Source organism: Dendronephthya gigantea, unplaced genomic scaffold, assembly GCF_004324835.1.
Source record: "Dendronephthya gigantea isolate DGI-Jeju-01 unplaced genomic scaffold, DenGig_1.0 000160F, whole genome shotgun sequence".
Classification (NCBI taxonomy): Eukaryota; Metazoa; Cnidaria; class Anthozoa; order Malacalcyonacea; family Nephtheidae; genus Dendronephthya; species Dendronephthya gigantea.
The window spans coordinates 218,996-235,447 of NW_021163170.1; the positions used below are offsets into that span (position 1 = coordinate 218,996).

General features: G+C 35.7%; 1 protein-coding gene across 1 annotated transcript; it reads left to right on the top strand.

The window, feature by feature from the left end:
• The first annotated feature begins 1,868 nt into the window (after positions 1-1,868).
• On the top strand, positions 1,869-12,716 carry LOC114537563 (leucine-rich repeats and immunoglobulin-like domains protein 2). Its single transcript, XM_028558619.1, has 21 exons — positions 1,869-2,239; positions 5,530-5,601; positions 5,696-5,770; positions 5,896-5,949; positions 6,064-6,135; positions 6,271-6,342; positions 6,587-6,649; positions 7,032-7,106; positions 7,408-7,476; positions 7,583-7,654; positions 7,731-7,808; positions 7,891-7,989; positions 8,270-8,347; positions 8,434-8,505; positions 8,582-8,653; positions 8,745-8,908; positions 9,186-9,355; positions 9,942-10,083; positions 10,235-10,498; positions 10,672-10,983; positions 11,456-12,716. The coding sequence occupies exons 1-21, from the start codon at positions 2,082-2,084 to the stop codon at positions 12,178-12,180; spliced, it is 2,958 nt and encodes a 985-aa protein (XP_028414420.1). The 5' UTR covers positions 1,869-2,081; the 3' UTR covers positions 12,181-12,716.
• The last annotated feature ends 3,736 nt before the right edge of the window (positions 12,717-16,452 follow it).

Genomic DNA, 16,452 nt, shown 5'->3' on the forward strand with positions numbered 1-16,452 from the left:
TCGACCGCACTTCAGCACCCTAGCTAGCAGAGAAAATATTTCGAAAAATAATAATGAGATTTTTCATGCGGTTTACTCTGCAGGCGAAGGGACAAGATGTCTCGGTGAACAGACGTTAAAATGGAAGATGTTCCACTTACTGGGGTTATAATTATTGACATGTCAGCTTTGATGTGATAGAGTCGTCACTGCAAATTGTGAACTCTGGAAAGGTGAGGGGGGTATGGAAACTGGCATCATATCAGGACTCATCTTGGGACGAAGTTGTAGAAATACCATGCGCTATGTTTGAGATGGGAGTTTACCTGGGCGCGCTTTATGAAAGCGGCAATATATTGCCGCCAAGGAAGAGTTGAACACAACGTTTTGTCGGATCGATTCAAATACACCTTAGTGATATTGCAAACTATTTGCGGCAAACGTCGACCTGACGACAACATTAAGTACCACCAACATTCGTCACTTCTAAAGCTAGCTTCTAAATCAACCTGACAAATCATGCATGTGTTTATACCAAGACTCGGATAGCACATCTGGTATCTAAAGATGAGCATATTGAATAGCCTCACATAAAACTACTTATGTGTTAAGAGATCTAATCTGCTCCTCTGTAAATTGCTGGTATAAGTATTTACCATCTCTTTCAGCTTGTAACTCTTCACGAGCCCACCTATTTTGTGCCAAGAACGTAGCGATATAGTCTAAAAAATGACACATTTATTGGGTTTTCATTACAGAACTGATTTCAGAATCGGGTCAAAGAATCAACTAGAACGCACCATATATGAGTGGTTAAAAGGAACAATAGAAATTTTCTCCGAAATCCATATTATGAAAACAGCATTGATCTTCGTTGGAAATAATATGGAAAATCTTGATCCATGTCATTTCCAGACAATGGAGTATAATATGGAAATACATTGGTATAGTACTTACTCATAGTATGGATTTTGAAAAAGATTCCAGTGGAAGCCAGGCCACATATTTTTCTTCGTTTGTACCAAGACCGGAAGGATCCTACTTCTTAATTGTAGATCTTTGCCACTTACAAGATCCTAAACGGAGGCAGACCTCAATCTTATAGCCTTTTAATAAATCCTCCTAATCAATGACTTGTTGCATCTACCATTTATTTTTCATCACGGCACGCAGACATTATTGAATCAATCGACTAATATGTATGCTTTAAGTTTCAACGACTCCTGATCGATCATCGATGTACTCTGTATATGCGTCCGCTGTTCTGCGACTTTATAAAGAAATTATTAACCATAATCGTTATTTCTCCCATTTTTCTGTCTTTTACTTTTCTTTGTTGCGTACTAAGATACTAAGAATTGTCATATTTCCTCAAAGGGCAGGAATTCAGTGACTTCATAGACATTTAAAACGGAGCTCGCGGCGAAGAACACTCATGACAACCGAATTTTCTCCCATCCTACCCCACATTTTTTAAATATTATTAATTATTCTTGGTAAAAAAAGTGTTTTTTATCAATATATTATTATTGTGGAGCAACGATATTTATCAGAAAGGTAGAAAATTCCGAATGCTATATTTGCTAAAAACGAGAGGAGACGTGGCGGTTGATGAACACAGTTTACACAATTTTTAAAACATGCTTGAAAATAATGCTAAGCTATCATAACTCTTGTTTTTTTTCTTGTATACTTCCGTTTCCAATGTTAAATGAGTATTTGTCAGACCTCAGTATCAGAATTCAGTTTTTTTATATCCCGGCTATCATAATTGATGTACTGGTGATGCACGCATTTAATATCTGTCGTCTCACCCTGATCTTAGCCAATCAAATCGCAGAACACCAGCCTGTGTGCAATTTTGTTGCATTATGCGTTTGAGTGACGAGTATAGCGCGCACAGTATGAAGCCTTGATTTGATAGGCTCTAGAACGCGGAGTCAAATTGTGAGATCTGCATGTGTTTGCCTGTGCTGAGTTTCCAACAGTGTTGGGCATTGTGAGAGACTCAAATGAAGTCTTACGGCTTCACCGTTGTGAGAAGAAGACACTCTTATATCTTCGCAAAGACACTGTCCATAAAATCATAATCGGTCATCGCTATGTGGACTTTCCTGTTGCTATATTCTGTTTACTTTACTGTACTTTCTGCACAAAAGTTATGCCCAGCCGTCTGTCAGTGTGAAGGGACGAATATCAAATGTAGCCGACGAAATTTGCTACAAATTCCTAAATGGCTTCCAAAAGATGTAACAAATTTGTAAGTACAAACGTTCTCGATATTTGATGTCATGGTTTTCTTTTATATATTGTGTATATATACACATTCATGTTGGTGTATCTGTCGTACGTTTGCTTGATACATTAATTTGCAGTGTCAACTTTCACTGTCTTGTGTAAATTAATGTTTGTCTCACATGAGATGCATGCTCGTGGGGACATATATCATTCAAAGTCGAGAAATCAACACATAAAACGAGAACATGAAAAAGTTCATGCGAGGTTATAAAAGAAAATACACCACCGCTTTTATGAACGATTTATCGTTTTACGAATACGATTTATTGGTTTTGAATGATACCTTGCTAAATAAATACAAGTCGAAAATGCTGTAAGTTGTTGTCAGCCTTTTAATAATTTATTACTAATCGGCTTCGGGTATTTGAGAGCAATGAATGTTGTAATAAACGAGTTGTATTTGATAAGAAATTTCAACGCGTTTGATGTCTTATCTATGTTTGAGGTCGACCTTATCGCAAGATAGGTTCGTCAATTGAATCAACACAGCAATGGCTACATTATAATAATTATCGTACACGCTTTAAAAACCCTTTTCTCTTTCGACAATACAGTGTAGTATTTAAGTAGTGTACAAAGCCCGCCTTCTATTCCACACTTCGCTTAACCTTTATACATCATATTTCAGTCCACTTATCGTTTGTCCCTTTTGCTTCGTTTATTAAATAGAGCAAGCAGATGTACTCGTGTTTCAATAACACAAATTGGGGTAGAAAACAACCCGAAAATGATATAATACTACACCTATACATAGCCTGTCGTGTTAAGTGTACGTTCGGGGCGTTCTTAAAAGCAAATTAATCCATTTTAAAGCTATTTATTCGCTGCCGCTTTCTTCTAAACGAGGCCTTATTTGCGGCAGGGTTATTATTTTGATATGCTGTAATGTTATGACAAGCCAAATTAGAAGCGATGATTCCTCTTAGTGTGGCATTAAACATGGCTAAATGCGTCTAGAGCTTTCGTTGCTCGAAATTGGTACACAATCGTGCATCGTTTTATTTTATGAAAGTCAAAGGCCCGACTATATTGAGATTTGGACATCACCCGCTGAGAATGGAGGCGCATTTGTCGCACTCGTTTTAATTTTGAATTCATGTAGCAACAGCTGATACTGGCAGGTTACTGATTTTATAAAAAACAAACTATCCCTTCCACGCTGTATAAATGGCCCGAATTTGTCAGCTGGTAAACAATGTCAATGTGTTGGTTTATTTGCCGTATTAATAAAGATACTTTATAAATATTCTTTAGAGTTCGTGCTGTGTAGGTAAGAATAAAAAGCAAGCCGGTAGGAGCGTAGATGTTTGAAATATTTTGAGCTCTGTTTTCTAAAGATTTATGTTTCCTGTTCCAATATTTGAGAACATAGTTTTAGAGTGCTTTTTATCACAAAGAGTTATATAAATATCCAATAATTTGTCGACTAACTCGTTAATTTTCCACACAAACATTATACGAATAACCCAAAAGGTTGATTTGATAAATAGGTTTGTTCTGTGTCGTTGATTTTCCGATTTATGTTTCTAAATGCCGTAGGATAGTTTGCATGACAACGAAAGTCATGAATTTTGTAAGAGGAACTGTGCTTGAATTAAGTCATTCACAGCTTGTTGACGAGTCTTTAATTTTAAATTCCTTTCAACGTTCACTAATACTTTCCTGAGGTTGTCTTGGAACATAACACAAACTTCGCGATCGTATTATAAACGATAAATAGCTACGTTGACTGGACTGAAATACACTAATCTCTGCTTTTAAAATATTCAACACGTGGACTATGGGCATCTAATTTTCGCCATCTATAAACCGTTCCTAAACCATCCTTCTGCGTGTCTTATCTCTATGGGAGGTCATATTAACCACGGTCCCCTCGCGTTTTTTCAAAGTAATCCATCAATGATCCTATACGTGTTTCCGTATGTCAAATAACGAACGTTTTCTTATAAATCATTTTGTTTATATCTTACAACTAGAGTATTAATTTTGAACCAAACACTTTGTTATTTTATTTAATTAGATGGTCCTCTGTGACAATTGAACCGGTAGGGTGTCCTTCCCCCGTGTTAACCATAAGAATTCTGAACTCAGTTGGAACGCTATATTTTTCCAATCAATCGTATTTGAATAATCGCATTATGGCATTACCCGTGTACATTCCAAAGCGTTCGTTCGATGATTTCGTTCGAGGTTCTAATTCCATAATATGGAACATTTGCCTGTTTTACGTCAAATTCTAAATAGGGCTTCGGGGCATAGATTTTCGCTATAAAAGGTTTTGCGTGGTATAAAGCGATTATCTATTGCAATTTTTTGACAAATATTTGATCATGTTTACTATCCCTCGGCAGGCTCTTGCATGTCTGGCAAGCAGAAATGACTATTTTTTCAGAACTGACGTGTTTTGGATGTAAAATAGAATTATTTTCAAATTAGGTACTTCCAATGGGTTTAAAAATGACAACAACATGAAAGCATTTTTTTAGAATCAATAGACCGTTTGAAGAATAGATTAAAGAAACTCGTTACGAGATCTTACGCTCACGATTTAAAAAAAAAGTACACCAAAAATGGCGGCATATGCTAATCGGAGCTTATTTATTGAGGGCTGTATAATTTTAACTCCATCATCCAACTTGTACGAATTTTTTTCTCCATTGAATGCAAACATAAATCAGTTTCAAGTGCCCCAAAGAAAAACACCATTGACATTGCCAAGAGATTAAAAAACGATTTTGTTTGGAAAGGATGAAAACTGGAGAATTTTCCAAAATCAGTACCTCAGCATATAAATCCTAGGACTACATCCAGAAACAATCTAAAACTGCCTTTTATTGTTGTTTTCGTTATTCTCCTGTTCATCTCTAATCTTGTTTGGTCGTATAATTGTCAATAATTGTCTACATACGTATAAAAATTATGGTTGCAGCACGCCAGGAATTCCGTCTTAACAGTGTTAATCAGATATTCCCAGGCTAATCTAAAGTAATTTCACCTACTGGTTGAAAATAAATATCTCTTTGCGCGAGGCAGAGTATTTAAAAATTGTTAGGCCACCGATCATCAAACCGTCTCTGTTATTTCACTTATTTGAGTGTTTTAAACCTAAACAACTACGGAGCACAGAGTTGAAAGCCTAACCGGGATTTTTCACATTTTGAATTTGTTGAAATAATAGATAGACTACTTACACTGCTTACATGTACAACCAACAACCCCGTTATGATGTTTTCCAAATTATGTTTTGTTTAGAGACCTCAGTGGCAACAAGTTAACGTCATTTCAGGATGGAACTTTTCTGAAATTTCCAAATTTGATTGAATTGTAAGGCACACAAGTTTCTCCTATCTCATGATTTTCATATAACTTTTTTTGATTCAATGTTTTTAATCCAGTTTTAACGTGTTTCCTGTTCCAGAAATCTAAATGATAATGACATTTCAAATGTAGCTGATCTTGGGAAGTTTCCAAAATCTCTAGATGTATTACATCTGTAAGTTTATAGCTCAATGATAATCAGAAAGAATAAAATATGGTGTTAATTTTTTTAACGTTAGATGATGGTCTACAGAATTTGTAATCATTTTAATTTTACTTTGTTTATACTTCTATCTTCAGAAAGGGAAATAAATTGAAATCACTATATGGAAATTGGAGTCAGTTCACCAAACTGTGAGTGTGACATGTGTTTATTTGTGAACACCATTAGTTTTATAGTTTTGTTGTCAACAGTGTTTACTGGTTTTGTTCAATTTGTCATTTATTATTGTATTTTTAAATAATTAGGGATTTCAGTCAAAATCTAATTCAAAGTATTGGCAATGAAACTTTCAAAGATATTACAAGTCTAACAGAATTGTAAGTTGTAATCATTTTACTTTACAAATTTACAATCTAGTCGGATGAATGACTAAACTCAACTCCATCATGAAAAACATTTACATAGTTTGTTATGCCTCAGAACTCAATTGCACAATATTTAAAATTTTCTAGATATCTGAGCAAGAATGAAATTGTAATTATATCTCCTACTGCATTTGAAGATCTTCAAAGTTTGCAAACATTGTTAGTATATCTACATGTAATTTTTTTATTGCATGTGCTTCTATTATTCTTACCCAATCGGCATACTTTAATTTAAATGGTCCACTACTGTCTGTTTCATATGTATAAGAATCTTCAGGTGGTTTCAATCTTCACCACCTGAAGATTTGTATACGGATGAAACAGACTGTAGTGGATGATTTTTGGTAAGCAATACTTCTACATATATCTGCTTTATCTTTATTATTCTTTATTCTTCAACTAGGCAACTTGATGGAAATAATCTAACAGAATTGCCACATATTATGTGTCCATCTTTAAAAATATTGTAAGTAACCAAATTAAATTATTTGTCATTAATATTCTTGAACACAAGACAAGCAGGCAAAATGGTTGTCAGATCAAAATCATGTTTGGATTTCATTATTTTAAAAAATCAAAATCAAGTTTCATTATTTTAAAAACTAGAAAATGAGTTAATTAATTAAGTAAGTGATTTTTTGCTAAAAAAATTGCTGATGGTTGCTTTTTTGGTGCATTCTGGTAGTCTGGTAGCTGCATCATGTCAATTTTCTTTTCAAACAGGGACATTGCCCCCCCCCCCAGCTTTCCTCAGCTGCTGATGGATATAGATCCATATCTCATCTGTGCCTGAGCTACAGGCCTGGTAACCATTCTCTGCTTTAGCATTAGTATGTTATTCTTTTTAGGGATTTGAGTAGCAACCAACTTAATACGCTTAAAAGTTTCGCTCTTTCAAATATGGTCCCTGCTGTTGAAGTTTTGTAAGTACAATTTACACTAATACTTTATGATTGAATCATGGCCTTGGCATGACTGGATTTTCACCTTTACAAGTCGTTATATCATATGTGTACATGATATATAACCTCGTTTTTTGGGGGTCATTAATTAAAAGTAATATGTTTAGATTTACATTCATGCGCCTATACGAAAAATGGGTTTCACCATATTTTTCACATGCTTTTACGAAACAGTGTGCCTACGTAGTTTGATGTCGAATCTAATGAGACCTATGCCATGTGTTATGCTGTATATTAATTATATGTTGTCCAATCTTTCTAGGAAACTATCTAATAATAGAATCAAAACCTTCGAAATTGCTGCGTTCACGAAACTGAAACTAAAGCACTTGTAAGTTGTTTCGTCATTTGAAAGAAAATAAGATAGAAAACTTGTTATTTTTATTCTTCTTTCTTTAAAACAAATGTAGCATTTATATAATTGATATTCGTTTTAGATATTTGAATGGAAACTTACTCGAAAGTGTTGAGAAAAAATGGATGTTTGGAATGCTTAGTTTGGAATATTTGTGAGTTATTTGTCGGGGGTTTTTTTGACAAAATCATTTTCATAATGTTTAATTTTTGAATTTCTTTTTCTTTCAGATATCTTCAGAACAACAAGATTGTTAATATCTCCGCTGAGAGTTGGAAGGCAAACTGTTGTCACATGTTGAAATACATGTAAGAAATCCACCATCAAAATAATGTGCTTCTGCAGTTCTAAGTTGATGAATTAGTTCCTAATTGTATTTTTCCTTATTAGAAATTTAGCTCAAAACAAGCTAAAGCGTGTTTTATTTGCTGGTGACGCTAGCTTTGGAGACGGAGGCAACTTTCTGAATTTGAATGAGTTAAACACTTTGTAAGTTATCTATAAATTAAGTTACACTCTAATATAGGAAGAAACATGCTCCAAAAAGCAACAACTTGTAAACTTAAGATATGAGTTTTATAAAACAAGACAACAATTTGCGATGGTATTAATAATTCGAAGTTTTTCACACAGTAATATAATGGTTATATTATGGTTATTAACTTATTATGGTTATTTATACAGTACTGTACTTCAAATACTGTAACAACTATTATGACTGTTTGGTTTTCAATGTTTAATTGATTTCACTTCTTTTTTACGTCTTTAGAAATTTTAGTTTAAACGAAATATTTGACATTTCTTATGGTGGTTCTAAAAGCCCCCACCTTCAACAACTGAAAATTTTGTAAGTATGGTATTTACTTCGGTCGTATACATACCATCATGCAATGTCATATTTTGAATTATTGGTTTTAAATTACTGTTTTTTAGGGATCTCAGTGGTAATAGGCTGTCGCTTGTGGAGAAATCCACATTTGAAAAATTGCAAACTTTGGAAGAAATGTAAGTTATCAGGTTTTAATCTTGTTTGCGAATAGAATTTGATCGCTGACGTCTGACGAGAAATATTGTTTTATAGAGATTTAAAGAATAATCCTATCATAGAGATAACGAAAAACGCTTTTACCTCACTACAAAAACTAAAAGATTTGTAAGTACTTGAATCATATATATTTTGTGTCAGGGGGAGTCCAGATTAATTAATGAATTCCATTATATTTCTATTTATCTATATTATCTAGACAACTAAACAGTAAGGTGTTGTATTGCGGTTGTAAGTTACGTTGGTTTTCTCAGTGGTTAAAAACCAAAAGTTTTTCTCGTTCAATTGGGTTTACTTGTAATCGACCAAAGAAATTATCTGGCATCGAGTTTACAAAGATACCCACGAAAGATCTAATGTGTGGTCAGTATTATATTAACAACTGCTAAAATACTCTTGTGTGTCGATAGTGGTAAAATAATGCTAAAATTTTCACGCAACTGTCTTCCATATTAATATGTTATGCAAATACACTCTACATGCGCAGTTGGAATAAATGAAACGCATGCACTGCCACTAGTAATACCAGAGGCTGAACCACTGACCTGTATTAGAGCTGAACCACTGACTAAATCTAGTATACGTCAGTGCGCTAAACACAATTGGCTCATGTTTATAAATGAGATTTTTAAAACTCTAGACTCATCCCGTCCTGAGATATATCAGCATCCCGAATCCCAGATTGCTATGAAAGGAGATGATGTACGACTGAGTTGTACAGTCAAGAATGGCTCGTTGCAAGGGATAAAAATACTCTGGCAGAAAAATATGAAAAATATTGATATGGACAAATCCACGATATATACTCAGGTAAGACTACAATACTTTATTTATTTAATCCAGGTACACAAAAAATCGTCATAGAAGATGACGTTTTGACGTTTCGACCCTACGTAAGAATGGTTTTTTGTGTCTATTTCGGCGGTTGCTTAAACCACATTTGATAAGACTACTGAGTACTGACATGCACTGCCAAGCTCGAAGCCAAGCTCAGCTGCTTCCTTGGTTTTTTAGAAAATATCCCGAACGTCAGCAGCGTCCCATGCAGCGTTAGTCAAAATAAATTAATAAAGCACCAAATTTTAAATTTAAAGTATCTAAATACCAATGCTTATGAATATTTTAGAATTTGCTCACGATAATACCTATATGAATATTTTAGAATTTAAATTTACGAATGAAATTATGTTAAGGCATTTTTGTTTGAAATATATCCAAATATGATCTGTTGTAATTTATTTTGACTAAGACTGAATCCGCCCAGGCTGCTAAACGGTCTAATTTTCCCAAGTAGTTAGTCAGCTTTCGTGGTTTGTTCCTATGAAAGATTCAAAGACGGTTGAACATCATTGTTTGTGTGGGCTTCAGACTAAATAATTCAAACTTTACGTCTCAGGTGGAAGATAAGTTTGTGTTCTATAAGAGTATCTTGTACTTGAATGACGTCACTGATGCCAAAGATAGTGGAGCATATCAATGTGTTGTTATCGCTGGGAAAGAACGTATCCCATCACGCACTGCAAGACTACGCATTTATGGTAATTTGTGGCACCTTGTTTTATAGTATTTCATCATTTTGTCATTTTCACTAACTCTACTGGGATTTCTTTCTGAGAAAATATGACGTTTATTTATTGCCAGAGTATAAAATTTTAATTCAAGGTTAATTGAATCTTTTTTCTTTCATAGTTTCTCCCAAATTTACGAGTACACCTGGGGATCTGGTAACTAATCTTGGCGATGATATTCATTTTAATTGTTCTGCCAGCGGTCATCCAGAACCAGAAATATATTTCAGAAAAGTGAAAGTCCCGCATTTTCGAAGGCAGTATGATTTGAATGGTTTCACCTTTATAATACGAAATGTATCACACAGCGATGTTGGTTTGTATCGATGTTTTGCAAGAAGTGAAGCTGGCGTGATAAATACGACTTTCACACTGAATGTCATAGGTATAACTTTATTTTTTTTAACACTTTTCACTTGCACAAAAAGTGGAATTCCATCAGTGCCTTCCTTCCGTTCTGCGGGTAATAATAATAATACACTGTGTGTCAGCGTTTGATTCTTATCACAAAAGATAAAATCCATCATTTAAATAGGCAAACCCTTTACAATTTTACAGGCAAACCAGTGGCTATGCACCAAATGTTAGACAAAGTGATCCTGATTAATGACGCAGCAGTTTTTGTATGTGCAGCGAATGCTTGGCCAAGACCAAAATACACTTGGTACAAGGATGGTAAAATACTTGATTTTACATCAAGTAACCTGCAACTTCGATTGGAACAAAATGCTCAACATCTCATCATACTAAATGCAGGCTATGCGGACACTGGGAACTACAAATGTCTGGTGTCTAACGATGAAGGGTCTGTTGAAATGAGTAGTCAGTTAAAAGTCGTTAAAGATTTCAGGGAAAAGTCTGATTCATCAGGTATGTAAACCAACCCAAATTCTTTTCCAAACATTTTTTATCAACTGAGTGCTGTCTCTTGTCATAACAATTGGATTAAACGGGTGAAAATTACCTTAACTCGAGAACAGTTTAAGAATGACAGTATCATGTTCAGAGAGCTTGGGAGTGCTGAACAATCAAGTAGATACATGCATGGAAACAACGTTTTCATAAAATATCCCGTGAAAAGTCATCAGTTGGGTAAAATACACAGAAAACAAAGTGTATTGCATAGATACAGACTTCATTAAAAAAGAGATAGATGTTCGAGAGAAACCGTGGCCGTGAGCATATATAGACAAAACATCCGACGGTTGACCTCGCAGTTTTAGCGAGCTTCAGGAATCATTATTCCAAAGCAATCTGGAAAATGCGCGTTCAAATTTATTCTAAAAATAGACAATAATTGTTGACCAAACGAATTTTTGAGTAATTCCTATAATTTTTTTAGGAGATGAAAATATAACTCACAAGACCCTAGTTAGTGCAGTGATATTCACAGCCGCGTGTACAATGGTTCTAGCAACCTTGATCTCCATGGCAATATTACACATAATCACACGCAGAGGATGCCCCTGTTTTATGCGTCACAAAACGTCCGGGACTGTAGTTCTTGATTCATACGCTGCTACAGATCCAGACAACCGGGACTATGTGCAAATGACGGAGAATGAACCAAATGAGTCACCTCGGTCTTCGTCAACGTACGTGACGTCTTCGGATTCCCGTGCACCTTCCGACTTACAAACATCATGTTCCGAAAGTGGTTCGAGTAAGGAACATCGTGATGGATCCTATGATGGCCGTCATTCGTCGGGAGTGTGTTCGATGAACAGCAGTACCAGCTCATTAGCTTCAACGTCAAATCATCGTAATACTTTTCCTTTCTCTAATACGAAGACATATCTCTACCAGGGCACTGGGGAGGAACTACTTGACAGTAATTCTACGCATGAGAATCCTCAGTCACTGCAAATCAAACTAAATGAACAATATTTCCCAGGGAGGCGAAAACATAAGTTGTCTCGTGATAAGCCGCCAAGATCACGAGAGAGACATGTTAACAAGCGGCGAAGAGAACAAGAACGTTTGCATACTAATGAGACGTTTGACGCTAGTGCGACCGACGAATATAGGACCGAGTCTGTGACAGAATCTGAGGGAACTGTATTATAATTTGAACTGTACATAAACATTGCTGGGTTTTCTTGAGTGTTATATTAGGTGACGGTCAATACTGGGGTCGGTTGATCTACTTTATGATAACACTCAATGAAACCGAGCCAGAGAGCTTTAATTATCAGATGCCGGTGGTTGTATAAAACTCGTTAACTACATTTTGAATTGTTAAATTCCTATTAACTCAGAAATATGCAATTCTGATTGGCCAATTCTTTCCTTAAATACAGTTAAAAGTTAACTAGTCTTTTATACAACTGGCTCCAGAAGTTTCTACTGTTTGTGGTACTGTTCATTGATCACAGACAATTGATCGTCGCCGATTATCGTAAACCTTGCCGAGATAATGTTTTTTACTGGCATTGATTAGTTGTGGTTAAAATGTCGGGAATACATCGTTAGCCATTCAGTTTTCACGATGCTCTTAGACGAGAAGCTTCATTCTCTACACTCATTCGTTCGTTCGTGTAACAAAAAGCTTGTGCTTTGCACCTATAATTTATATCGCACATATTTACGTAAAATAAAAATTGTGGTTCACGATCTTGTCCTGTTTTTATGAGACTTCGGACGTGAGCAATCCATCGGAGTTACAGGTTATGGGCGTCACTCTCCCACCCCTCCCCTCCCCACAGTGGTGGCCCCACTGAACTATATAATAATTCTCAGAGGAAGTGCTCCAACTTTTCCCCCAATCTTTTGAAGCAAAAACATTTTTGGCTTGGCAGATTGACATCATCACGCCACCACTGGTTCCTTTGCTCATGGTAGTTACCACTGACCAACCGCGATCCAAAGCATAAAAAATGCCATTTCCATCCTGGTTTTCAATAAAACAAGATTTTGTTTTTACAGTATTTTTCCTAACCTGTCAACCTGACAAACCAAAGCCACATTCTTTCTTGAGTATTGAAAAACACAGTTCGCACTTTAATTATACAGGGTGTATAAAAAAAGATCATAAGAAATTAACTATTATAATTTAAATGCCTGATCAATTTCCTAAGCCCACGGGTTGCAAACATGCACAATCGAATAAAATCTAATGCATGGCACGAATTATTTCGCACCGGCGTTGTTCAAGCCAGGTTGTGCTTTTCACCGGTGGATTTCGATCAACAAACCAACGGTTTTGTACCACAGCTGTACTTTACGTCTTTATATAAATCTGCACGATAAAAGCTCTTTTGACCATGAATTATTGTGCAGAATATTGCTTTTAGAAGTTATCAGAAGGAGCAGAAAGGCTTTTGTGCTTGTAACAAAGATATGTAATATATGCATAAAGCTGGCAATATTTCATACATCCATTGGCTTACCACAGTGATGGTCATTTAAATGATAACAATAGATTGATTTCTAAAGGTCTTTTTTTATACACCCTGTATCAAAGATCCCCATTGATGCTAATCCTTGCAAAGGCAATAGAAATATGCAAAACATATTGCCTCGAATCGAGACTCCAAATCTGTCAAACTGTAGCAGGGAAGTGCTTCAAAAAAAACGCAACCACTTATAAGTATGCAAGAATATTAATATTGTTCGGGTTTGCACCATAGTTCAGCTAAAATTACTTTTAGCAATTTAAATGAAGGATTAAGAGCCATTTTCAATTCCCAGAGGTGCTTATCTATTGCGCTTTAGAGCTGTATTAATGTTCTGCATATTTAAGTGTTGCGTTTTTTTTTGGGACACCCTGTACTGTGCCAAACGAATTTAAAACAACAATTGATCATTATCCATTGTTGTTTATGCGTTCGGCAAATGAGAAGCACGAGGTTTGAAACAGGCCTTACTGTTAAGTGCATCGATCTGTAAAGTGCATTGTCCATCGGAATGTTTTTCGGGTGATAAAAGGTGGGTGGATTCGACGTCGAAGTCAGACTTGGTAGTTTCGGAAAAGGAAAGCTTACTCGAGGAAGTATATAGTGAAAGGTTGGAAGAATCTTTGCTCATGCAGGTACATATTTTGTCATCTTGGTTGAAAGATCTGTTGGCTTGTCGCTTGATCTTTGGCTTTGCAAATTAATTCATCGCCCGGCGTGTTGAATTGAATAGCCAGAAGACATTAGCGAATGCAGGCATATTCTTGCCGACTGTTTTCACTGCTATATCTTGTATATTTTGATTGAAAATGTGAAATGCAAGTGAGCTGTTACCTGATTTTGTGTTTCTTTGCTTATTTCATTTCAGAACGAACTACGGCGCCGAAAGATGGGGAAGGCGAAACACAAACGCTTGCTCGCAACGAATAATAGGTATTTTTTTATTAAAATATACCGTGCGATATAAAATTATTAAATAAATACTCGCTCATTTACAAAAACAAGCTATCGTAGGCCTCTGCCTCTGAATTTTTAAAATTGTGGGGTTTTATACCCTCTGTATTAGTATATTTTGCATTTGTGATTTGAAGAAATACGTTTGTACTGCACGTTGCCGTTATGCGAAACTAAAATATAGTTTTAATCAAGTATAGTTTTTATCATTTTATCCTGAATTTTTTCATATAAATGGCCTGAAACTTTACCGGCTGGAGCAATGCGACGCGGTTGTCGCATCGTGAATACTCGTTCCTTAGAGCCTTATGTTTAGACAGGAAAGACTCGTACCTTATACAAACGTGACATGTGCTGATTATATATTGTAGTTCTCTACTTCCAAAGTATCTTATCGTGCTGTAGTGGTTCCCCTTTGCTTCCAACGACAATTAGTTTTATCACAAAACAAAAAAATACTCTGAAAACATCTCAGTTTAACTAGGCTTTATTGCCCGTGAATTTCTTGTTTTACCGAGGTTTTCTATTTTTACAGAAACATCGCAACCAAGAGACGTCGGAGCTGCCTTGGGACATGTACGCACGCAAATACAAAAACTCGATTTCGGTGAAAATATGCTTGAGTAAAATATGCATGGTTTGGTTTTTTTTGACTGAGACATGCTGAACACTCTTCTGTTTTCCTCCTTGATTTTCAACTTTTCGGATTGCGGTTTTTGCATGGGTTAACCTGGTCGTGTCAAGTGCATGCGGAGTTAATACAAGTGATTCTGGGGCCCCATCACTTGTAGTTTCTCCATCTTGAACGACAATAGTCCGGAACAAAAATATTGCTCACAGAGCGCCTAAAACATGAAAATGCATGAGAAATTGTATTTCTAGAAGGAGATAATTGTTGAGTGTTTTAGTTTTCTCAGGAGCATGAAGAAAACAATGAATATTTCCTACAAAACATGCATGACATTTTGTATTCGCGTGCGCGATGCGAAGGCCTTGGACGAGTGTCGTAGGAGATGTTGAAGGTATACAATCGTGTTTTGAGTGATCATTTTATCCCGAATGCTTTATACATAAGTGGCATTTCTCTCTTGGAAATTAATGAAAGTAACGAATTCAGTATCTATTTTTGTATCTACGTTAAATGATCAGATGATGAAGGATCGTCGCAGGATCAGATGATGAAGGATCGTCGCAGGATCAGATGATGAAGGATCGTCGCAGGATCAGATGTTGAAAGATTTATGCATCGCAGGATCAGATGATGGACGACGAGACGGGTGTACAAGCAGAAGCTGGTTGAGGTACATACTATAGGTATATTTATTAGAGTAATGCATGATTAATGTAGTGCATGATTTATTTTCCGATCCTCCTGGTGGTCTAACCTAGTATATTCACACATCAAGTGACATTCCATTTCACCCTTTACGAAAATTCAGCGGCAAATTAAAATTCAGTCTGGTACAGGCTACAAAAATGCATGATAACAGCAAATTTCTCACAGCTCTATGTGTCCTGGGAGCAGGCTACGAAAATGCATGATAACAGCAAATTTCTCACAACTCTATGACGGCTTTTTCGAGCTTTCTCGATCAAACATTCCTACATTTGTCACTTGCGTGTGAATTTTAACGACTTAAGGTGGTCTTATACTTTTTCCTTTTGAAAAATATGAAAATGTTTCGATGCAATAATACTATCCACGTTATTCTCAGTCAAAAAAGAGAAGGGGGGCATCTTTTATCGCCAGGACAAAAATCGTCACCATTTTACTGCATCTCACCGAGATACAACTATTTAGTTCATATCCGAAAAAAATATGTGTACAGTGTATAAGTATCCCTGAAAAATGTATCCAGTTAGTTTTAAAAAATTTAATCGAAGAACTGTGATTTTTCGTTTGCTTAGAAAAACGATAGATATAAAATCTTTATATTTTGTATATAAGACCACCTTAACGGCAACTGCGGCAGATAAAGCGTTCAAATGA

Coding starts and splice junctions, on each gene's coding strand:
- LOC114537563 (XM_028558619.1), top strand. CDS start 2,082: ATGTGGACTTTCCTGTTGCTATATTCTGTTTACTTTACTGTACTTTCT. Junction 5,602..5,695: donor TTTCCAAATTTGATTGAATT/GTAAGGCACACA, acceptor TTCCTGTTCCAG/AAATCTAAATGATAATGACA. Junction 8,506..8,581: donor TTGCAAACTTTGGAAGAAAT/GTAAGTTATCAG, acceptor ATTGTTTTATAG/AGATTTAAAGAATAATCCTA.